General features: G+C 38.9%; 1 protein-coding gene across 4 annotated transcripts in view; it reads left to right on the top strand.

The window, feature by feature from the left end:
- Positions 1–500: 500 nt before the first annotated feature.
- The window catches only part of ROCK2 (Rho associated coiled-coil containing protein kinase 2), a 107,946-nt gene continuing 82,602 nt past the window's right edge, over positions 501–25,844 (top strand). The window contains exon 1 of one of the 4 annotated variants that reach the window (XM_064650524.1): positions 501–1,111. In XM_064650524.1, the coding sequence (XP_064506594.1) occupies positions 962–1,111 (150 nt within the window). In that variant the 5' untranslated portion in view covers positions 501–961. The remainder of the gene's footprint in view (positions 1,112–25,844) is intronic. The other 3 variants (XM_064650525.1, XM_064650527.1, XM_064650528.1) reach the window with 3 other exon arrangements.

Here is a 25,844-nt window from a genome sequence, read left to right as displayed (position 1 = left end):
CAGGGAAGTTGTGGATGCCCCATCCCTGAAAGTGTTCAAGACCAGGTTGGATGGGGCTCAGAGCACCTGGTCTAGTGGAAGGTGTCCAGGGAGGTTAGAACTAGACGATTTTTAGGGTCCCTTCACCCAAACCATTCTATGATTTAATGACACGCCCTGAGCACTGCTGCTCTACCGGAAACGCTGCTTGCACACTTTCTCTAATGTCAGGAGGCTTTTCGTTTTGTTTTTTCCCCGCGTGTTTCACGGTGCGCGGGCAGAGCGAGTTCCCTGTGCCCGAATGCAGAAAGCCCTCTCCCTGCGCGGCCGCCCCGTCCGGGCCCGGCCGCTGCCCCGCTGAGCTCAGGGTTATCGTGGGGCTGTGAGTGAGCGCCGAGCAACGCGCCGCTCGCAGCGGGGCCTTGTGGGTAGGGGAGGCCGCCTGCGCGAGGCTGGGGAGCGGCAGCCAGGCCGGGCCGGGCCGGGCCGGGCCGGGCGGACCGCGGGGTGAGCGGTGAGGGAGGGACGGAGCCGGAGCGGCGAGGCTGGCGGGGATCGCGGCTCCCGCCCGGGCAGCCAGCGAGCGCTGCAGAGGGACCCGCGCTCCGAACCCGACTCCGCGGCGGCCGCTCCCCCTTCCCCGCCCGCCTCCCTCCGCCCGCAGCGATGTCCCGGCGGAGCGGGCACTGAGCCGGCGGCCGCCGAGGGACGCCCCGAGCGGGGAGAGGCGGGGGCACGGCGGGAAGCGCTCCGTCCCTCCCTCCCTCCCTCCCTCTCAGTTCTCCCCTCCCCTCTCCCCGCGCCCGGGCGGAGCAGCGGCCGTTTCCCCGCGCCCTTCATGCCCGGGCGGCGGCCACCGGCGGCGCTGCCCTCCGCTCCCGCCTCGCCGCCCCCGCCCTTCCCCGGGATCGCCGCCGCGCTAGGCCCGCCCGGCGGCCCCGCGCAGTGCCCTCCGCGGGCCCGGCACTAGGCGGGCCGGAGGATGAGCCAGCAGCCGGCGGGGAAGATGTCGGCGGCTCCCCTGGCGGCCGAAGCGCCGGAGCCGGCGGCGGGGATGCTCGAGGGCCGCCAGAGGAAGCTGGAGTCCATGATCCGCGACCCGCGCTCCCCGGTCAACGTGGAGAGCCTTCTGGTGAGGGGCGGCCGCGCCCGGGGGCAGCGCTCGGCGGGGGAACAAAGGGAGCGTTGCCCTCGCCTCGGCCGGGCGGGAGGGAACGGGAAGGAAGGAAAGAGCTCCCGCGTCCTGAGAGAGCTTTCCTGGGGGAGAACGAGAGATCCTCTCCACGCCCCCGGCCCGGCCACCGGCGGCGGGGAGGTGGCGGGATCGGCCCTTGCCCCGTGGGGCTGTGCTGGGTGAGGGGACGGACACGGCGCCGTGAGAGGGGAGCGAGCGCTTCCCGGTTAGGTACATCTTATTGTGGGGGAAGTGAGAAATGTCCCCGGCGAGACCTGACCGGGGGAGGAAAGCGCCTTGTTTTCTCGCCCAGCATCGTTCACACCGTTCCCTTTCGCGCCTCGTAATCGCGGCGTGCCCGTCCCCAAAGTACCTGCCTTTGTGTGCTGAGGGCACCCATCGCTCACCCCCTCCAGAACGTCCTCTGGTAAAGATGAGGTTGCTGTGTGATGTGGAAATAATTCAGGAAAAGGACACGCCTAAGGGAGAAATGTAACTGGGGGGTCCTGTGGGGTCACGTTTATTTTCCACTGGGGCAAATTGATTCGTCTTGTCTCCTGTTTCAAATAGCATTTTTCTGTGTGAGTGTATGAAATATAATTTACTTTAGTAAGAAATTTGTGCCCTCGGGAAGAAGTGGGAAGGGAGTTAGATTTCCCCATTTAAAACATTCAAACTCTGAAAAGGCAGTAAGAGATTATTATTGTTGTTGTTATTATTATCATTATCATTGTTATTATCGTTATTATTGTCGCTATTATTTTAACTGAACTTTAGAGTCTTCAAATCTTATATTTCCAATGTGTCCCAAGATTTCCAATGTGTCCGAGTTATGAGGAGCAGAAAAGGGGAGAATAAATCCCAGTCCTTCCAAGAGTTGCTAAAGGCACTTACACTGTGTCCTTTTTTTTTTCTCTCCTGCTTTCAAATAGCTCAGTTCTGTTTGGCCAAAAATACAGGAACTGACTGAACAGTATGTATGCCTGTGCTGTGTGGAGAATATAGGAATTTCCTATAACATCTGAAAAATGTTCTTCCTGAGGCTGTAGTGCTGTGTTGCTCCTCTTATAGATGTTCAGAGGCATAATGACAGCCATAGTCAGTGGAGGGGAGTGGGAAATAGCGCTACAGATGTGACTGGGTTCAGATAAGTTTTTGCCTAGGCCAAAGCAAAGAGAGCTGCCTCTGGGCTTCGCTCCCAGCATTTTCACTTTGGTATTTTGCTAGGAAAACTTTGACCTGTGGCCAAAAAAGAGAAGTTAAAAATAGTACAGTCGTTCTGAAAAATGCATCAGGTTAATACTTAACCCCAGTAGACTTTTTCACACTCTGCCTTTATACTCAACAGTGTGATTATAGTATTGTCTCGCCTCTTGTACCTTGGACATAGATTAAATACACTGAAATATGTTTATGTTTCTGAAGAGAAATTCTAACTGCAAAATTGAGACTGGGTTGCTTAGAACTTGATTCTGTTTGTTTGTTTGTTTGTTTGTTTTGTATGCTTACAATGTAGACCACTTCATGTAACACATTGGGCAAATTAGCAAACCATAGGAGAGTGTTAGTTGGATTGTAAATGCATTTTTAAGCACGTTTTAATGCTAAAGGTCATCACTTTGCTCTGCACTCCATAAGTATTGTTTAAAAAATTAGCAGCAAGTAACATCTAACACTAATCAATCAAATATCCTAGCTTGTGCACTCTCTTTGTCTGTGTATTAAATAATTTACTGTTTATCATTCTTATTTATGAAATTTGCAATGGATTTCCTGTGAAAGCTTTTTCTTTAGGGCTTTAGTATTGTTGGTTTATGCTATTTGACTTTAATTTTGCATTTGCATGCTGCTAAGCAGTATGAATGTGAAAATATCATATTCATATTAAAAAATATATCTGTTTACTAAACAGCTTACTTTCAGTGTAAATTATCATAAGTGGAAATGTATTTTTAGTTTAAAGTAGAAATGCAGCAACAGAAACTAAGAGTCAGGGAAAACATCTTAAAAAGACTAGCTGGAATGCCACTATTTCATCTTCCAAAAATAACATAACCAAAACTAAAAATGAGGAATGGAATTCAAAATGGAATTCATTTCCTTACAGTGTAAAAAGTCATAAACAGCTGCTATTCTGCATTTTGTGTGCATGCTTTATTTTTAGGAAGCCATAAAAAGTGAAAAAGTAACTCTTAATCTACAACACATGGTGTAAATTTGAAAGCCGTGAAAAGCTGAGGTAATAAGCTGTCTTACTCTAGATACCAATTTCACTGCCTATCAAGAGCTGTTTCATTCAGTGGCTCTAAATGAAGAGACTTTCTTTGTGTACCTCCCTGGCCACAGGATGGCTGACCACATCCATTTCTTCAGCAGGAGAATCCATAAAGCCAAATACATTGATTGATTATGTTCCTTCCACCCCCCCTTTGTGGCTCAGGAGAGACCATTAGATTTTCTGATGTGATTTTTGCTATATTATATGCATTAAAACTTGTTATTTATGCCTGTGTAGAGCATAATCGTTTGTGTGTGATTAAAGCCTATCTTTCAAATAGACATGCATTCTCAATTCAGAGGCATAAAGAGATGGAGAACTCACCATTTAGTTTGTCCTCATAGTTAGTTTTGAAAGCAAAATACCCCCTCCCCCTAAATTGAAATGTACAGTATGGTTGTCACCGTCCTTTTTCTGCTTAAAAAAGGAAAAAAAAAATCATAGAGGACTTTCTACTCATTAGCATAGGTCAGATGTGCAGCCTGTGCTTGGTGGGGTTCTTCAGGTTTCGGTCTGATAAAGAGATGAAAATGGGAATGCTAGAACTGTTCGGTGACAGGTTCCACCAAAACATCTACAAAGGGAAGTGGTTATTGCAACCTCATTCAGATGTCAACCAAGTGCTCCTTTTCTCATTGTATTGTGTTGAAAGCCTGTTGTTAGGTTGCCTCTGCTAAGATAAATAACTTTGTTGTCACAGCTCTTACTCTTTTTGGTCATGTAACATTGCATTAGTGGTTATGAAAACCTGTTTTGTGTATCACATTTAGATGGTGCAGATCACTTTGTAAAGCTACCATATTCTTGCTATTTGCTTTTCTGCCAGCTGGGTCATCCACTAATTTAACGAAGTGACATTTTTATGTGTACTGCATGTACACATGGATGATAGCACGTAATGGTATTTGACCTTGGGTGATCTATAAGAAACCCATCTATAAATACATTCCTACTGAATAGGACCTAATTGACAACTACATTTAAGGAGAGCTTAATGGTTCTCAAATACATTTGTTATTTATGTTTTTGCATATAAACTCCATCTATAGTATTAACTGAGTTATTTTCTGTAGTATTCAATACACATTATTCAGGGGTGCATTGGCAAGTGTTAGCTGAACACTTAGTGTGTTCTAAAACTAGAGCCAGATAGGTCACTGTAGGCTGTGGAAAACTAATCCAGACATCCACTTCCTTGCCCTGTGTAATTGTATCACTGCAGCATATGCTGAAATCAACTTTAGTGTTGTATGGTGGTGACGAACAGCTCAGATAAATCTTATCATCCTCCTCCCTGCAGTGGTCTGCCTGGGCCTTCTGCTGGGGCTCCAGTCAAGGGTGGTTGCCCAGAGAAAGGGTCTGTTGTCTGCCCCTGGACTTGTTTAGTGTAAGCCTCGGGATTTTAGTGTTAAACTTTGGCCTTACACTGGTGGTGTAAAATGTTGACTATATTCTGCCTGCTCTGCTGTGGTTGCTATGTGAGCCTTTGAGAGAAGGAGCTCTTAAAACTGTCAATTAGACAGTGCAGCAGTGAAATCGTGAGCACAGTGTTGGGCTACACTGGGAATGCAAGCAGAGTGGACTGAGAAATGGAGAGATGCTTAGCAGGAGAGTGCTCAAGTGTCTCACAATACACATGCCTTAGAACCTAAAAAATCCAAACCCACAAACCAAAACTGAACTCATTTGCCATTTATTTTTTGTTAAAATAAAGCTGGCAGGTAAACTGTGTGTTTCCACTAGTTTGAACATGAATAATGTTCATCTGTGTTGACCCTTGCTATTGAGACCCTGGAATTTTACTCTTAATGAAAAGTGGGTTGCAGATACAGCTGTGACTCTCATCCTTTCAATAGGTGCATCTGTCCATAACGATCTCATCAATTAAGTAGATGCCAACTTTATACCAAGAGTGTTAATCGAGCAGATCCCTAGACTGAGCTCTGTTAATAGGGGGTCTCCAGGTCATCATGGCTGACACAATGTATCCCTTCGTAGGATTTTGGCCTTATGAGCTTTCTGAGTGTTTCATATTTAACATGAAAGTCGTTTTGTTTTCCTGAATTTATTGCCGCATAGTTTTGAATCAGCAAGAGCAATCTGTTGTGTTAATTTGAGCCAGGAAGTATGGGGAAGAGCTGAAACTGTAGCAGTTTGCAGGATCTGATCTAAAATTTGTTGCCCAGTAAGTAGTCAGAAGGCCAGATGATTCTCTGTTCTTGAAGAAATCATCTTTCCTTGTTTGTTATATTTCTTGTGCTGTTATTTTTCTATTAGTTTCTGACTCTTTCTATAAGTTTTCTATTTTTGATCTGTAATTTTAGAGCACCTACTGCAGAGTTGAAAAAGATCATCTTTAAGGAAACAGAATTGTCTTTTGTTCATTGTTCCCCTCTGATGGATTTATATATAGCAGTATAGTTAGCTGGAAAAGGACAGTTCTGTTTTCTGACAGCTTTACCTGTTCTTATATCCTGTCTTATTCCACACTAGGATCAAAGTATTTCACTTGAAGTGTAAGAAAGCAAAAAGAACATTTTGCTCAGCTTCAATACTTTTACTGCCATACAAGGTGCTTGCAGATATTGTGTATGTGTATTCACAAGAGGAATGTTCACTCCCAGTATTTCATCTGTATTGATCAGATTGCAGTGTGTCATTTGTACCCTGTAGCTGTTCAGTCTCTTTAACAACTTCAGAGAAACAAAAAGACACCCACACCATCAAATTAACACAGTTTTCTTCTGCTTTATATGTGAAGGAATAAAAATTCAGGAACTCTATGCTTTTCCAAATATTAGCAGCCTCAATGTCTATTGGAATGTGTGCTAGTGCTGATAAAAAACTGTTTTTTAAAGTATATTTTCAGTTCTAACTACTGACAGAGCAATGCCAAAGCACTTGTCTATTGATCTAGTAATGCAATCTGTAACAAAAGCTGACTAATTTAAAAAGAAAGAAAAGTGCTCCTGGAGTAACCAATCTCTGCAGCTGTAAATTGATGATTTCTTGCCAGTGTTTGATCTACAGAATATTACTGGAATTGTATGAATGTCACAGTGAAGCTGACTGGATTTTAAAGATGAAAGTGATTGAAACTTGGTAGTAGAGTTTTACATAATGAAAGAATATTAAAAAAAATTAAATATGTATATTTTTATAGCCCATAAAGATGTTTTTTTCAAGGGGGGAGGAGGATGCTATATTGTGTACAAGATTTTTTCCTAAACTGTTGCAAGCAGCAAATGTTTCTGGTAACAAATTTATTTAAAACACTTTTTTTTGTTGGTACATCCCATTGGTTAAGAACAAGAATACTGTGTTTATATTGGCAGACTTGACTAGTAATAAACTTATTTTAATGAGCCGTTTGCAATGTAAACACCATGTTGAATGCAGTGCTCAGTTCCCAAGCCATACCTGCTGTGGATGAAGCTCTTGCTGCCACAGCCACGCAATGTCCAAACATTCCCGTGTAGCCGTCGTTGCATCCGCACGGCCAGGCCTGCGTCGGCTGCTCTGGTACAGGTGGAGCGTCATGTGTGTCCTTCATTTGGAACATTATACTAATTAATATTTTTACTAATTACAGTTTTAGACTGTATGCTTAAACCATGATTTGACCACCTTCTAATGCGCAGAGGGGTCGGAATATTTGGCAGATTGTGATTCTGTGAATTTTGTCCAGATTTTACTAGGTTGGATAGTCTCGTTAACAACTGCTTTATGTGGTATGAACCTAGCTTTTTCTTATTCTCTGTGTTCATCTGCTACACTTACAGCTGTTGTGAGGGGCCTTTTTACATCTGTGACGTATCATGGAGTTTATTTGTTGGATGGACACAAATTTCTTCATTGTCATGTGAAACATGCCTCCTATTCAGTCTCTGTTTCAGTTGTGGTAGGGTATGGAAGGTGATAGATGTTAGAAGAAAAACAATCTGAGTGCCACATACAGTTTGGTTTTGATTATTTTTGTCTTTCATTAATTTTATTTCACATGGAATAGCTTACCTGAGTCAAATGGTTTGCAAATGGTCACCAATCACTTTGTGTTTTCTGTGTGCCGAAATGAAGACTAATGAGTTATGATGTTAGTGTGCAGCATTGTTACTTTATTCCATAGTCATTTCATCATTCATTTTTGTTAGTAGGATGGTGCTGTTCAGGTGGTACAGGCAGAAATTAAAAAGGATGGTGTGCAGGAGGGTCTGAACCCTAATCTAGTGCTATCACTGTATGGCATCATCTTTCTGCATTTCCAACTATATGAAATGGGGATGATGAAGCTCTTTTTTTAACCTCTACTGGAGAAGAATTTAATTTTTGGAATTGACTTATGTGATATAAAAAGGATGATCACAAGGCATCTATGCCTGAGTGTTTAATTTTGAACCTTGAGGATTCAGATAACCAAGTGATTGCTTTATTGCGTCTTGACTGTACTGATTTTATTAGTATGTATTTAAAGTACAGAATAGCAGGATCCTACATAAAGCAAGATAAAGTTTGTGACTCATTCAAACACAAGAATTTTCTTATAATTTTCTTCAGGAGGAAATTGAGGTCACATACAGACATGAAAGAAGGTTTGAATAACTATGAAAGAAGAAAAGCTAATCTTAAACAAATATTCTTTTGATTTTTTAATCTCAAAACACATAATGTTGACTGTTACTATCCAAGTAAATAAATAGCTGGAAGGAAAAGATGCTGAAGTTCCACACTTTCTTCCAAATGCTATTTAAAGTTTAACTAAAATCTTGATTACTATTTAAAGGCTGTAACGCATCATTGTTCTTTGTCCATGTCTGTCACTGCTGTTATAGGTAGTCGTCCAAAGTCTGTAGCTTAGTTGTTGGTTAAATATCAAACATTGCTCTCTCCACAGCACAGATTTACCCTCGTGTGGAATAGGTATAGGGAAATATCTTTGGGTGTTGCTTGGAAATTACTTTTTATTGAACGAACTGTGAATTTGGAAAGCTTAGTCTGCTTCTGTTTGTCGTGACTTGATTGACCCTCTGTATTTTTCTTTTGTTCGAAATGAAAAGTCCTGCATCAATAAACCCATGGTAGTGTGGATGTGCATATCTTCAAAGAGATTATGCACTAGAAACTGTAAAACCCAGGTTTTGGTTGAGGGTATACAATCGTTTGGCTTGCCTATGCTATGAAAATGTTCCATTTCATACGGAAACTAGTTTTAAACTGGTTTTCCCTGTGGTTTCAGGAACTGGTTGGTTCTAGTCTCTATTTTCATTTTAGTGCTGATTATGTGACGTGCAAGATTAGGGAGACAGGCCTTGTTGTTTGTTGCACGTTTAGGACACGGGTTTTTATTTGTAAATAACTTCTAGCACCCTCTGCTATGTAGGGACAGGTCTGTTGTGGTAGACTTCTAATATATGCAGCTGAAGTCATTGGGAACAAGCTGCAGTAAGTAGATATAAAATGTTATTGGGTGACTTAACATTGTTTCCACCCCTTCTTACACAATTTTGTAACCTTGCTTGACTTCTGAATTCTGTTTTCTTTGTGGAATTTTTAAATTTTTGTGATAGAAAATCCATGAAGTCTCTTGATTTAGGAATAGAATTATTCCCTCTAATAGCTCAGGAAAATGGAGAAGAGCAGGAAGTAATACCATCTTGGAAGCTGTAGGTTTAGTGAATAATGAAAACCTTTCTAATGCCAGGGGTGTGCATGCACAATCTGTTTCCATTAGTGAACATCTTGGGACCTCCTCCAACAGTAAAAGTCAGCCCACTTAGGCATTAAGCCATAGTTTTTATTTCTTGGCCTATTCAATTTAATGACCTCTTTAGGATGTATAAACCTGAATTATAAAGTACCCCCCCCTTTTATTTATGTACTTTTATATGAAAAGTGACTGAGAACAACTACTTGAATTACTCATCTGGCAAGGAGATACTGACAGTTTATTATTGTATTGCAGCTGCTGCTATTAATTTAAATGTTATTCTATGTTTAATTTTTTTTTCTCTGTCAGCACAAAATAGTAATTCTGTTAAACTTAAGAGTTGCATCCGTGCTGGTATTAGAAGCCTCTGAACTGATATATAGATTTCATAAGGAAAGCTAAAAATAACTGCATAAAAAAAATAAATTCCTATTACTACACTGTAAAGTTTTGTAAAGCCCTGTTTTTTTAGTTGCTTTCAAGTTTACTGATCAGTATTACTATAAATAAATTACTTAAACTATACAAAATGTGCCTTTTTTTAAAAATTTTTTTTCATTATTCCCCACTCATCGTCATCTTCCCAGATCTGTAGGGTTTGTCTTGACTCAGGAAATGGTGGCATTAATGCCAGTGAGGGTGGGGAGCAGCAGAACTCCTGATATCAAAATTCTGATGGCAAAACCTGAATGTAACAGCAAATAAGGCAGCAGAAACTGTTTTTTATTCATGAAGTGTTTGTTCTGTGTCAGGAATATTTTAAGCTTGGCTTAGAAGATACAAGAAATATAATAAAATAGACTAATAAAAGCTGCATCTCCTGAAAAAATACTATGCTGGCAATTCCTTTTAATCATAGATATCCAGCTAGTTCTGTGTTTTAGAAATGATTTCTGTTAGGATTATGAAGAAAACCTCTAAATATGGATGCTATGATGAAGAAGGGTTTGTGCATGTAGAAGCCTGAAACAGTAGCACCATGAGGTGTGAATCACTTCGTCTATTTTAATGGTTGGCTGCCTCTGAAGAAAGGCAATTTAAGTGTCAAAATAAACTATTTCAGTGCTTTTCATTTTTTAGAAAGAATACCAGTATTTTTTCCTACATGTGCCCTGCAGTGTTTCTCAAGTGCCAGAAGTCACAAATGTCCCCTCTCTACTTGTGAGAGCACCTTTGCCAAAATTTGACAGATTTAAAAATATAACTTTAAGACCAATTTTGTAAGGTGTGACATTGTTCATTATTTAAAAAGCTCCTAGATTTATTTTATATGACTCTACTGCAGAACTTTACTGAATCAGAAAATCAGAGAGAGTATTGAACCCAACTGTAGAGTTCATTATAAGTTTTCTATATAGGATGGAATGTGTTGCTTATGCTGCATTGCTAAAAGTATGCTTGGTAATATGGTATTGTTTTGAAATCACACTGTCCACATTTATGAGGGAAGATATGCAGTGCATCTTTTAGACTTAGATGGGAATTCATGAAGTTGCATGTACTTACAGTCCAAGTGCCCTTTTAGTTAATCAAAACAAACCAAATGTACACTGAAGTAATTTCTCTTTATCAGTGTGTTATATCAAATGGATGCTGAATGTGATGAGGGAGAGGAATGGCTGTTTTGCCTTTTTGGAGTATGCACGATGCATGATTGAAGAAAAGTCTTATACACATTTTATTCTGAGGTAGAACTTTTTAGTTATATTTAGAGTTTAAGCTTAATTTCCAGAACATAACTATCAGAAGAGGCTGCTTTGTGATTGGACTATTTTCTTGGCACATGGGAATTGTTTTTGGGTTTATACACAGAGTAATTTTCTGAATTATGGAATTGATATTCTTTTTAATGCCATCATATTTTGATTTATTTTCTCATTATAAAATCTTAACCGCTGTTGGGGTAATTGTCCTCTAAAATGGAAGGGGGGGAGAAACAAGCATTCTTCATGGTGTGGTATCATAGGGTCACTGATGCTGAAAACACATATGGATTGTGAGAGAGGCGTAACATTTTTTTCTTCTTTGTGTTTAATTACATGCAAAATAGTCTCAAAAGTAAAATATCACTGTAGTCTGTAAGGTTTTTATCTAATAACAGTAACCCAGACCGTGTCAGGGTCCTGTGGTGCTATAGCTTATAGGGTGTTGCCCTGTCCCTAGTGGGAAGTTCTGGTCTGTGGTTGTCCAAAAGCATTGCCCTGGTTACAGCCTGGGGAGTGGAGGCCTCGCACGGGGGCTCAGGTGCTCCTGTTGTTTCACTTGCTGCTGCAGATGTGGTGTTGGAAATCATCATTCACCCTGAGTGCTGGCAAGGTGCATTCTAAGCATAAATTACTGATTATTCTGCTGGTTTTGACTTAATTGCTGGATGAGACACATTGTGACAGAACAGAGTAAGAAATACCGTGGTTAAATTCAGTGCTACCATTCTTGCAGCAGAGCAAGAAGTAGTAAAGTAGAAGCAGATGATAACTGGAACTGCTTTATTTTAGATGAAATTATCTCATGTTATTTCTGCAAAGGCTGGTCAATGAGTAAATAGACGTAGCCCTATTCAGTAATCAGCTTTTTCATATGTCTGAACTCCTTGGACAGTGAGGTGTCTGATAGCTGGCTGTATACAGATTTTCCATGTAGGGTAATAAGGAATGACAAGAAATTCAGATGAATTAAGGACACAACTTTGTCTGAAATGGCCTGAAACATCAAGGTCATGCTCTTACCTAATTGATGTGCAGTAAAGCTGTTTTTTGTAGATATAAGGACTTCATATTCCCAGATTTAAATTCTGCTTTAGTAGAAAGAACTCTGCTGGCTGCTGGATAGTGCCACACTGTTGTGGCTGTCCTGTTTTTGGTTAGGTCGTGGGTGTGTGCCTCTACACCTGTGTATATTCATAGAGGATGTGTGCAGAAATACACTTACAAGAGACCTGTGTAAATTTTTTTCTTCCCCACAACCTTTAGCCAAGTGAATGCACTTCTTCTGACCCTAGTGATTGATGTACAAGTTTTTTCTTCAAATATAAAAAATGGGATTCCTTGAGGAAGCAACTCATTGAGATGATTCTTGTGGCAATTTATCTGATCAGGTCTAAGGCAGATATTTTCTTGCCTTTCCCTGTCAGAATTGCTTGTTGCCAAGTGGAAGGAAAATTTAGGAAACATTGAGTTGTGGTCTTCGGGACCACACTTTATTCTCCCAAGTAATTTGGAATATTCACTTAGCCCTGAATATCTTGCCATATTTTTTATTTCACTGTTTTTTTATTCTTTATATTACAAAGACAAATTTGCACATAAAGGATAAAGGGGAAAGTGATCATGGTGGAATAAATACAAGCTAAATAAACTGCAAATATTCTTCTATTTAAAGATTTCTTTTTTTGCTACCATAATCTCAGCTGATATTTTTAATATCAGTTTGTAAATTAATTTTAATAGAATTGTAATTTAACTGTCTCAATAAAGGCAGACATGCATGTGTTCTATTAAATGGCACAGTGATTAAGGTGACATTTCATTGCCCACATGTATGAAGATAGTGGTATTATCTTGAAGAGCTATTATCAATTGGAAGAAAATTTTTATACCTTTTTCAAGGTTTACAGGGGCTTTCCTTATAATAGCTTTGCCTTGAAAAGGCTTTGAAATAGTCCTACCATTCTGAAGATACAAGGTACTTCATTGTCAGATGGAGACCAGAGTTCCTGAGGATTTGGGTTCCTTTGTGAAGATCTCTATCAGCTGTAGACAAATACTTCAGAATGTCTTTCTGTCTTTTCAGATAAGCTCTGTAGTCATCCACTTAAGAGCCATGAGTAGTCAGGAGATGAGGGAAACCTTAAAATGCTGCAGGATGAAGTATCTGTAGCTCATTTAAAAGAGGAATAGACATGATTGTCTCAATAATTGAATCTGAATATGCTGAGTTGGAAGGGGCTCATCAAAATCATGGTGTCTGGCTCCTGGCCCTAATGCAGGACCATCCCCAAGAATCACACCATGTGCCTGAGGGCGTTGTCCAAACACTTCTTGAACTCTGGCAGGCTTGGTGCTTTGACTACTTCCCTGGGGAGCCTGTTCAGTGTCCTACCACCCTCTGGGTGAAAAACTTTTTCCTGATATCCAACCTAAACCTCCCCTGACTCAGCTTCATGCCATTTCCTAAAGTCCCATCACTGATCATGAGAGTGAAGAGATCTGTACCTGCCCCTGCACTTCCCCTCTTGAGGATGTTGAAGACCCAGTGGATTAGGATTGTTGTTTTTTTTAAAGGTGTATATATTTTTGTACTTATTTAAGGGCTTCAGTCATTAAGGCTAGAACCAATCAAGTTTTTACATATTTAACAAAAATATATTTATCTTGTAAGAATTTGTAAATGAACCAATACAACTGTACACTGTTGGATTCAGATACCAGCTTTTAGTATTAGACCAGTAAAAGTTCAGAAGTCTGAGGAACACAGAAGTTTTTCAGTATAAGAAACTGAACCTGAGTGATCTCAACTTTTTAACCTGTGTCTTTCTCCCTTAGTTGTATGAATCCATTTAAAAACAAATGCTAGCAGGGTTCCACAAATAGTCTCACTGTCAGTTAAAGCTGTAGCTGCACCTGTGTCCTTGGGGCACCACCTTGGTGGTGGCACAATGTTTGTGCTGGTGTGCTGTGAATTTTGGGTAACTAACCTGGATTAAAACTAGCCTGAACCATTTTCTCAGTTAATCCTGGCGGATTTGCAGAACACAGTGGTAACTACCACAATAACAAAAAAAAACAAACAACCCATAATCCTGAACCTCTCCAAAACAAACTGAAAAATGCACAGCATGTCTCCTTTCCTCCAGGAACTACGTTTCAAATGAATGGTGTGTTTATTGATTAAAATATGCAGCCTAATGTTTTTTGGATACAGGTGTCCTACCTCAGTGTCAGTAATGAAACTTTGGAGAGAGCCTGGGGACAAATCTCCATATACTGCTATACAAATGCTGTAGCTACTTTCAGATTGCAGAGAACTTCAGTTCAGCTAGAATATGCTAATATACACTTAGGAGAAAAGAGAATTAGAATAAAAGAATGAAACTCTGCTATCATATTCAGGGTAATAGCACAGCGTCTTACTAGCCTATGTACAGAGAAAATTGTAGAAACTGGAAAGAGGTTTTTTTGGTAAATAAACTTGTAAAAGGTCAATTCCTACTAGTACTTGTCTGTGTTTGAGTTTAAGTAACTAAAATGGGGGTTTTGTATTGCAGTCTTTTGCTTTAATCTGTTGTTTCTTTCCCTCTGTTTTAGGAAAAGCAGGATTCTGTGAGTAAACAATCTTGTTTTAAAGATAAATACTGGCTCATATTTTCTTCTGAAAATAGTGGAATCCATCAACACATGAAATGCCAGAATGACTAATTTGAGTTTTTAGTTGCCAGTGATTATTCAGAAGTTGTTTTTGGTGCCATGTTACTGTTCCATCTCTAATATCTATGTTCTGTTACACTGGCACAAAGCAGACTGATGTCACTGCAGCCTGCTTTGACACCTGACTGAAATAAATTGTAGAAGTACTAATTGGACCTTACACCTAATGCAGTATTTTCTGATTTCATACTCTTACATCAGGTCAACAGCATCAGCTACATCAGTAGTGTTGCATTGAGACAAGATTGTTTAAGCTTAAAGAAAAAAGGGTTTACTTCTAGGTTGTTAATGGTAGGGTGGGTATATTTATAATAGATAAAACTATTCTGAAGGTTCCACAGAAAATTCCTTTACTCCTCAGCTTGTGTTGATACCAGGGATTGTGCCAACCCAGGTGCCAGACTTCATATGTTGTTGAACTTCATGAGATTCACATGAAGAAACAAGCCAATAGTTTACTGCAGTAACTGGCATTGATATTCTCAATTCTTTGCCTGAAAATCTTACAAAACTATGTAAAATACAATTTATGGAGGGAATAGGCATTTGTAGTGTCCCCATGGTCAATTTTATATTCAGTTTGTTTCCTATTTGTAGCCTGATATTGAGCAATTCAGAGCCCTGTTTTGGTAACAAAACAGATTGGGAATGGTACAAAAAATACTTTTGCACCATTAGAGTGCAGAAACTATGACAGGATCGATTTCTGTAGATGCTGGATCTCCTGGTCAGACATGCTAAAAGAAAATTTACTTTCAGATTATGTATTCCAGGAGATGGCATTAGCCAGTTATTTTCATAGAAGTTCCTTCTTTGACAACACTAAGGTGAAAAATCAAATAGAGTATATCCAAAATCTGTATTGTTATACTGTGCAGATATCAAATATGAATATCATCTGTTCACAAAAAAGATGACATGAGTTTCTCTGTCATAGTGGGAATTTTCTTTGGGTGTTAGAATTTCTTTCCCCAAGATAAACAGCCACACTAGAATTTCTTTAATTACTATTTAACCAATCATGAAAGTGAAATGGATCCTAGAGATTCTTGAAAGTTTTGAAAGACACTTTGGGACAGGGGGAGTGTTTTTTAGAAATATTATTAAGAGTGCAGTTCTGCAAGCACTTACATGCATGTTTAGCTTAAAACATTTTAATAAATACAATTAAGTGGGTAGGACTACTTATGGGCCCAGAATTAGGCAAGGGGTTGTTTCAGTCCAGAGGGCTGAAATCCACAGTGAATTGGGTGGTTGTTGCCAGGACTGTAATTTTTCCTTGTCATCTCTTTGATATGTAAGATACTTTTTGTACCCACTTGGTTCTAATCTCTCTTCTCATCTTAGAGCAACATGGAGCCGTTTCAGTGGAGCCTAACAAAGTCTATTTCCGAATAAAAATATGCTCTGTTTAAGTGGATTCCTGACATCTAAGAGCTAATGTTTGAATGTGTGTTCTATTAGTGTGTAGTTCTGTGAGCTTAGTCATTACTGCCTTGAAGCCAAACAGTTTACCTTATGTGAAATTTAGTAATGCATTCAGTAATACATTCAACTCATTTCCGTGGAATTCCACCCCTTCTTTCTCAGGTATTTCACTGTGTTTTTGGCGTGAGTTTTGTATGCCTTATGGAGAAATAATTGGAGGAAGAGGAAAGGGCAGATGTCCCGGGCCCAGTGATGATTTGATTTTCTTTTTTTCAGACTCTAAATGTTTTTTTTCTGTTACTAGGCTATCTGGGTTAAACTTGGAGTGTAACTGAAATATTTGCAACTGTACCACTGCGTTGAAAATCACAGAATAAAAATTACTGATTTATCACATCTTTTTCACCTGAACAGAGTGATAGAACATTTTTATTATTTTTCTAAAAGAGTTGTATTTTAAAGACATCGAACATTTTCCGTGGTACTGTTAGCTTTTCTTTGAGATCACTGGAAGGAGCATACAGTGTTTCTTGTTGTGTATATTTGTATATACACAACAATTACTCTTCCTACTGGCTATGATTATTTATTTTCTGAGTTATTCATCTACTTTGAAAAATATGAATATTTAACACTGGAAATAATATTAAGTATTTTTCAATATTTTTAGTGAGGAAATACTACCTATCTTTCCCCTGAGGTTTTCACTAAGTTTAATCAGGTGGTATTGGCTGACAGATGTTCTGTCTTGTTCATCTCATTTTGCCAAGCATTTAGTAAAAATTACTTAGACTTTACGCATAATTTACTCGTCTTGGTGTGAGCTGCACTACCTTTATTAGGCTAGCCTTTGGAAAGCAATTCCAACCCAAATTGTCAAAAAATAACCAGCTATCTTCTCTTTTTCTCCCCTTTCTCTGCATTTGAACACAGGTAATTTTAAAAGAATAAATAAATTTTTAAATTTTGGGATAAATTGTAGTATTTCCTAGCCACTTACTTTGTAAGGGATTGTGGTAACTGCTAACCTCTTTCTTTGTAGGAGAAACTTTCTGCAACAAACTTCAAATGTGGTTGGATGAACACACTTCAGTGTTATAAAATGCATGTTAAACATTAGCTCAACATAAGTGAAGAAAACTGCAGTCTGTCTCAGACTTGTGGGGCTGGCTGCCCTCAGAGCTCCTGCAGGCTCTGTCCTTAGAGTTTGGGAAGTTGCATTCACTTTTCCATAAGCTGTTAGGCTGACTTCCTCAGCTATGATATTTGGAGACAAATCTTGTGGGAAAAATGTGGCATCTGACTAAGAAAGGCAGCTTGTGCTGGAAAAGATGGTGAGCTTTCCTGTGGCCCTTAATTCTGTGGAATTTCATTGCCTAGTTTTGGAGCAGTTTCTCAGAATCTTAGGTTTCCAGATGGAGATGATAAAACTCATCTCTGTTTTGGAAAGCCTCTTTGCTCAAGAGGAACATAATTATACTCTACAATCTTCAGGTGAGAGATTGCACTGGTGTTATTTACACTGTAAGGGGCAGTTGATGAACGTGGTGTTCCTCGAGGAATGCTGAGATCAATTTGCAAAGTCTAAATCAACCACTGGAGCTGAAGGCAAATGTATTGAGACAGCTAGTCTGACTGTGGAGGAATACTGCAGGGTTTTGCATGGCAGGACTAGGCTCCAGAAGTCTTCATGTCCATAAAATTGTATGGCAGTACTCCAGCAAGATTTGAGATAAGTGAATAAGTAAGGCTTATCTGCAGTATGTGAGAGGAAGTTGAGGAGGAAAAATGTTCAGATTTTTGCAGAGTGTTGTTGGGGAGTTTTTTTTTTTTTTGTTTTTTTTTTTTGTTTGTTTGTTTGGTTGGTTGGTTTTTTGTGGGTTTTTTTGTGTGTGTGTGCGTGTGTTTTTTTGCAAAGGGTAGGGAAGAAAGAGATTTTCAAGTTGACAGCGTGAATACATGAAACTCAAGATAAACATTCTTTCAAGCTACTTAATATAAATCCAAACAACACTTTTATGAGGGAGGTCATGATCCATGTCTTAAATAGAATGAGAAAGAAAAACTATTTGAAGAGGTGATGTTACTATTTCTCTGTAGAGGACAATACTTTGTGATTAATCTTTTCCCAAAATATGTACTTATTGTTATAGCTCTATGTGTTTACAGCTGAAGTAACCCTTATGCAGTATGCCAGTATGATTTTCTTACTAATTATTTTTCTCCTTTTCACCCTCTCTAAATTTCCTACTCTATTTCCTAAACAAAAGAAGGTGCTATATCCATGTTTGAAGTGTTTTTTAATTAATTATATAAATATTCACTATTTTGACATTTCGGCTTTCTTTTTGTGTTTCTCAGGAAATGAAGAATGAACTTACTGGATGACTAAAATATGTAGGGAGTGTTTAATTCTTGACACATCTATCTGTCCACTTGGATACGAACTGTAACTTAGTGAAATAAGAACATTTTCTATGGATAAGCTAAGAGCTATTGATAGTAGGCTTAGCATATTTTCTTACAAAGTTATGAAAGTATTTTCTATTCTCAAAATAGACTGATTAGTATGCCCAGAAACAATCAGTTCTAAAGACTCGATACATCTTCTTTTCAAATGAAGTTGTATTGGTAGGATAAAAGAAACAAGTGTTTTACATTTTTTGTTGTTTTGTTGCTTTTTCCCCCCCTCTCGGTTTTTCCCCCCTCTCTCAGTTTTTCAGGTTTGAATTAAATGCCATTTTCTCAGGAGTAATACCCCATGCTTGGAAATTATCTTCCTTGCTATATTCCCTCTGCTGCCTTTTTGCTGATTATTTTACTTTTTTGACTCTGCTATGAGCAGGTTTAAGGAGCTAAATGGCCAAAAATGAAAACAGCAGAAGACCTGTCCAGTGTAGCTCCCTAAACTGGCTTGCTCAGGGTGAGAAAGGCATCACTGCTGAGTCAAAGGAGGCGTGGGGATTTTTGTTTAGAGGATGGGGAGACTGGTTTAGACTGTCCTGGAACTTCATCCTCAGACCTTGAGTATATCATTGCTGTATGCAAACATATGCTGCTTGACTGGTTAATCTGCAGCCCTGAAAATTACTGTGGGTTGCTATAATTGATTTACTCATTGTTAGAAGCCTGCAACACACACAGCTTTGGAAGCAAACGTTAGTGTTAACCTGCTTCCAAAGTTTGTTTTTGAGAAGAGTTGGGTGGAGTAAGTTCTTGAGACATCCATCCTAACTGCTGTGGATATCACCAACAGCATAGGCTTGAACTTCCAATTTCTCTGCAGAATGCCATACAATAATAATTGGTTTATATAAAAATTTTCACAATTGGTCACTCTTAATGAAAAGTACCATCTGTTCTGTAGTTCCATTTCAGAACCCCTCCGAAAAAGCTATTTTTGATCGCTTTTCTTCAGTGCATTAACACAAAGATATTACCAACATATTTTACAATTTCAACATTTTCACACTTTTTATTTGTGGAAGTCCTCCAGGCTTTGTTAAAAGATGTAGCAAACAACTAATAAAATGTAGCAAATAACATCATCATGTGGTCAGAGAGTCACTATAATTAGGCTTTTTCTCATTTTACCCTTAAGACAGTCCTGTTTAAATGATTTTAATTGACTATAATGTGTTTAGACATGAGTTTCAGATTTATTAACCTTACTTTTTAAAACTTGCAGCATAAAATACTTTTATATATTCTATACAGTTAATGTTTGCAATACCTGTGATGATTTGTTTTGTGTAAGCCAGATATTTTGAGATGTTGAGACATGGAGGTAGGCGATGTAGGAGGCATAGAGTGCACAGAGTTTATTTATAAATCTCGTAGGTGCATTATTGTTAATGTCATGGAAGGAATTAATAGGAGGGGAGAGCCTGTATTAATGCTCTCATTTACATAACCTTTTTAATGAAAGGCTTAATTGGCCAAGAGCCATCTTGTTGAAGAGATGAAATGACATCACAGAGCTAAAAGATTGGAAAGACTTTTTTGTTAAACTATAAACTGCATTCCAAGAACTTATGTAAAATAAATGCTACCAATGTAAAGCCACAACTTCATGTGGCCACCCAGGCTCTCTGTTGATGTTCTGAAACCCCAGTGGTTTATGCAGTGGTGTGTGGCTCCCTAGGAGATGGTGCCAGGCTAGATCCTTTTTTGCTCCCCAATCAAGCTTTTGAAGTGCTGTTAAATAACATTTCTATTAAACATTTGCTAATTTATTGACAGCTTTTTTCAGTTATATTGGGTACTTCTGCTGAATTCCACTGTGCAGTTGTGCTCACTCAGAAGTTCTCTTTGAAGCATATGAAAATTAAATTCTTCTAATAAAGCTACAAATTAAGCAAATAAGTTAAATTAAAGCTACAAATAAAGCTGAAATTGTGTGGTAAATGTAAAACTTCCACAGAAAATACCGAGAGTATTATTTCATACAACAGACCTCTGAATCTCTTTCTCTGCTTTTGTGAAATTGGTGGAGTGCCATTGTTTAGCTATGAAGTAGACTGGACTATTGTTTTTTGCCATTGAGTAGACTGAAAACCAACAAATCTTCAGAGAGCAATCTAAAGAAGGCACTAAGTTTAAGGAAAAACACCTTGTGTCCCCCACAGGCCCATATGTGCACCTAGGGAAAAAATGAATAGCTGAACTGTTGTAATGTAAAGAGAAGAATTCTGAAAAGTATTATTTAAAAGCTTTCCTAGAGAAAAGTCCCCAGTAATCAAAGGTTTGTGTTTTTTTCACTCTGAAGGTTTGTATAGTCTTTCATTGTGAGATCTGATGAGAAGAGTAGCATGCATTGCTAATACAGCAAATCTTTTCACATGTAGTGAAGAAAAAAAGATTAGTTGTATGAAAAATTACATGGCAACCTGGACTGTGTAGATAAGCTAAGTTTAAAGAGCTGCACATGGGCTGGCTGGCTAAGACACCGCAACTCTGAAGAGAGACAAGTGGTCAAACATTTCATGTGAGAATAGGTAATGACAAATTATGGAAATAATGCAAGATCAGTTTTGATACAATGAAATTTTGTTTGGGAATCAAGCTGAGATGGAGCTATATGAAGGCAAGAAACCCAAAGAAGAAAAAAGCAGGAGATGAGAGGAATACAGGTGCATGACTTTGTTAAAAAAAAATCTACTTTTGACATTGTATTACTGGCTTTGTTAAAACACCATTTAGAAAAAAGCCTTAAAGTAAGACAGTTCTGCTGACTTCAGTAGAAATAAAGTGAATCGTGACTGAAGTGCCTTATTGCAGCACAAAGTCGTAAGAAACTTTTAGCTTTTCCTCCTTGTTTCTGTAACATAAAGAGCTGGTGCAATGTGGTTTTCAAGTGGAAGTTAACAAAAGCACTTACCTCATTTTCCTGCCTGCTGTGCAGAATAGGTTACCTCTGCAATGACAGGGAAAGTACTTCATGTTCCTCTGAGCTGTCCAAAAAATCACAGCATACATTTCTGTTGATCTTCGTTCTTCTGTCATGCTTTAAAATGTGCATTCAATCCATTTCTGTCCAGGGAAGGACCTAGATCTTATAGTGGAACGTGATATGTCAGTGGGAAGGTTGTGCAGCTGGGAGGTGGCTGTGTCATAGGGCTTTTGGAGGGGTTGATGAAGGGCTCTGAACGCTTCCTTGGTTTTGACTTGGTGAGAAAATCTAAAAGGAGGGAGTTGGTTTACTGAGGTCATGGCTGGTTAGAAGAATGCGCTTAATTACAGCGTGCCGTGATTATACAGTCAGTCGGAAAGTGGGTTTTCATAGAGCGTCATGATTTATGTTGTCACAGCTACATTGAAGGTGGCTTCACTTTTTTTTGTTATGAATGTCAGAGCTCAAGAAATGTATGGTATCACACTTGGAGTTTTAAGTTTGACATATGCATCCTTTGGATAAATTGCAAGTCATTGTTAAAAATTCCTGCTTTTCACAGAAACATACGGCAGATCGTGCCGATGGCTGTGGGTTGTGTAGCACCTTCTTAAATTTGAGGCAGATCAGGAAATTAAATTATTTCCCATCTAATCATGTACTTACTAGAGGATTTTGAGTAGCTGTTCATAGGGGTTCTGCTTTTGTTAAACTACTTTCTGTGGTGAGTGGAAGACTTTTAAAATGAAGCAAAATATCCTAAACATTTTAGAAGAGGAACATGTGAATACTCTTAACTTTGCACATACAGTCTTAATTGAAGTAACTGAAGGGGTTGAAATCAATATATAGCAAAGCATAGTTACAGGTTTCCATGCATATTAAAGAGTAAGATTGGATTGCAAATTTATAGGTGGCTTCAGAACTTGGGAGACTTGTGGAAATGTCAGTTCAGTGTAATTTCTACTTACTTCTTGCAAATTTTCCCATAGTAGATTTTTTCCCTAGCACTTTTTTAAATACAGAAAATCTAAAATTGTGCTAGTAAGAGGTTTCATATTTAAAATATTTCTCCATGATAAAGGAAGTGAGTTAATATCTTCATTAGCATTCTTGTTAATTGAATATCACAACTGTAAATGTAAAATTGATTTGCAAAATAGCGTGTCCTAGCAAACAACCTTGATTTCTGCTTAAACTACATTTTGATAAAAAAGGATAACGTTTGTTCATCTCGAATAGAATTCCACGTCAGAGAGAAGGATAAGGTTAGTGCTCTCAGGGCAGCTTTGGCTTTCATATGTAGTTGAAGGACAGTCTCCTAATTTTGAAAGTTTTTGTCTGCAAATTTGTCTTGGGGATGTGGGTTTTTTCTTCCCCTTTATAGTTTTCAGACGGGGTTGTCTTAAGGTAGTAGGGAAGAGCTGGCAAATAGTGGTGGGGAAGCAGCTCTGAAGGTTCCTTGTCACAGGCGGGGAATTCTGGTTCTTACTCCTGAGTGCTTGAAGTGGCTGCCTCCTGCCCTGGCCACCATTCCTGCTCTGCTCTCAGTGATGCACCATGGGCTGCATGGCCCTGGCTGCTGCGGGCACAGGGTGCCTAATAAAGGGGTGGAAATGCAGCATTTTTGTTAAACTGATCTTATTTCCTAGCAAAGGAGGTTTAGTTGCTTAGCTGAGTGTTGAGTTTGCAGAATGGATGAGATAATGCGTTATGACGTTGGTGGAGTGAAAATTCATAGGAGGGAGGAGAAGGGAATTGCATCAGTAATCTGGTGTGGTTATGCTCCAGAAGTCTCCGCCTAGGAATCTGTGTTTCAAGTTACAATGGGAAGTGCAAGGAACAGCTGTTGAGATCATCCACCTTTTCATTTGCAGGGATGAGGCTGAGCTGCACTCTGAGCATGATCTTCACTGCTGGTGTTGCTCAGAAACAGCCATAACCATAAAAAGGGCTGCACAGTCTGCATGGGGGGGGCTCAGCCACTGCCTTGGGTATCTGCACTGGGGAAGACTTCCTTGGCTTGTTGTAAAGTGTCTTTCTCTGGGAACCCAGGGGAGTTGAGATTCTGAAATCAAGGCTGTCTTCTTGGCAGAAGGTAGTGCTCTTAAAGTTTTTTTTCTTTTTTTTCTTTGACCTGTCCCCATTTTTGTTGTTGTTGTTTGGCCTGTACCCTAGACAGCCTGTGCTCTCTAGCTGAAAGGCTTCCCAGTTGTCTGTGCTGTCGCATTGGAGGTGCTGTGTTCCCACTCCTGCTTTGTAAGCTTGCTGGATTGCTTAGCATAGAACCATTAGGCTTGGAAAGGACACTTAAGATCATCAAGTCTGACCATTAACCTAACATTAAAAAACCAATAAATTTCCATCTCCAGATTATTTTCCCCCACATTATTCCCATGGATATAATGTGGGGGATTCTGGAAACTGTTTACAAATACTGAATCATGCTCTGGATGTACATGTACCGGTGAATGACCTGAAAGTCATCTATCTTACTGACTCAACAAGCAAGTTGAAGGCACATGTATTTTTCACTTGTTGATACTGGGAAGGACTCACATAAGAGGTCATCAAATCTAATTCAACTTGTGGTGCTTTGTGGACAAGTAGGAGTACTTGGAAAACAATTATATTGCCCTTTTTCTAAAGAAATCTATGAACAAAATTTGTAAATAATCCTAGAACCAGTTCTAGAATTTTAGCAGTAATTTTAGAGTTCTAATACTCATTTTTGTTAATAGTATTTTAGGATTTTACAGGAAAGATCACTTTTGAAATAAGTGGCTTCAGTTTCTCCAGCTTTATGGATCAGTTGTGTAGCTAGGGAGTTAAAATTTCCATTTAACTAATTTGCTGTCTTTTTAAAAACTTTAAATACCTAATTTGTTGTATAGTTTAGTAGCTAATGGGCATTAAAGTCAATGCAGAAACTTTGGTTTATTGGAATTAAATTAATTGGAATAAAACCATTCAGATTGAAAAAGACATAATTAATTTTATCTGCTCCTTTCTTCCTTTTGCCCAAGTCTAAGTGATAGCATTTAGAATTCCTATCAAAATGTCCTTGGAATGATCTTTGGCATTTCCCTGTGTAATTCTTTTCTATCCTTTCATCTTTTTAACTGTTGACTGCCTTTCTTGTCTGCATTATGTCTGCTGAAACTCTGGCCAGTTTTTTTCTGGTCATTTTACTATTAACCTGGATTTTCAGTATCATGATTTACTGTAGAAACCTGTCTGTGGATTTTCATTCTTCCAAATTGTTTGCATGAAGAAATGTGATCTTGTTTTCATGCCAAACTTTCATCAGGATTTGATGATTAATGTTTCATGTCTTAAATATCTTGTAATTTGATGGCCACAGTATTTCTTAGCCTCTTTGACACTTCTTCCTCTGTCCTTTGTAGAAGTTTTACGTTGCTGCTATTAGGCAAATACAGTTGCTGCTATTAGGCAAATACAGTCATATGTACTTTTCAAACAGATGTTCCATGATGGATTTATTATTCAGATGTTTTAAAGTCACTGTGGGATCAGACAAAATAGCAGGGGTGAGGTGCATATTAATGAATTTTCACAAATAATTATTATTGTGGTAAAAACTAGAACTGTTCAGTGTTTCTGAACAGCACACTTAAACCTGAATGATTTGAGCACATAATGAAGTTAGGTCTACGCTTTCGAAGAACTGAAATTATATTTTCAGATAAATGAGTCAGCATAAAGGATTACTACTTCTAGGAGTTCTATTTTGGTATCTGACTAAAGTATTTCCACTCAGAGTGATGGCATTCTGAGTGAAGAGATGGATTAAATATCCAATTGCATAGTGTGTAGTACAGGGTGATACCGAAATTTAGAAATCAGTATTAGAAGGTAAGCTGCATGGTGGGTCATTACATCTGTAAGTGATTAAATTAAAAGAGGGATCTTCTTATCTCTCACCTGTGTACTTTCATCTTCCTGATTTGTGTACAGGAAGTTAGGGACCAGGAACTCTCTCGAAGACTAAAAGACAACAGTGAAGGTGCTTATTGACTTGAAAATGTAACGATTTTAGATGGGATTTTTTTCTTGAGCACTTGGAAACTTGTATGTCCATCTGAAAATCACATTACTCATGGCTAAAAGGACAAATGTGCATATGTAGAGCAAAAACTTAGATTTTACTTCATTCATCCATAATGAACAGAAAAATGAGTTTACAGTAGCTCAGGAACATCATCTTTACTGTGAAACAAAGTATACTTGCTCTAATTTCAGAACAATTTCACAATATTTTTGTGTTAGTAGAGATAAGTCTTCTTTTGAATTGGATTTGAAAATAGTAATTTCCTAGGTAGGTGAAATTGTGCAAATAACACTAAATTGAAAATTGAGATACTGAGAATTGAGATGTCTGAAAAAAAAGACACAAGTTCACTTAAAGATAAATCTTATATTTAAAATATCACTACAACTTGAAA

This window comes from Pseudopipra pipra, chromosome 3 (assembly GCF_036250125.1).
Source record: "Pseudopipra pipra isolate bDixPip1 chromosome 3, bDixPip1.hap1, whole genome shotgun sequence".
NCBI classification, from domain to species: Eukaryota; Metazoa; Chordata; class Aves; order Passeriformes; family Pipridae; genus Pseudopipra; species Pseudopipra pipra.
The sequence above is the reverse complement of the archived record's forward strand: the minus strand, read 5'-3'. Positions and strand labels throughout refer to the sequence as shown.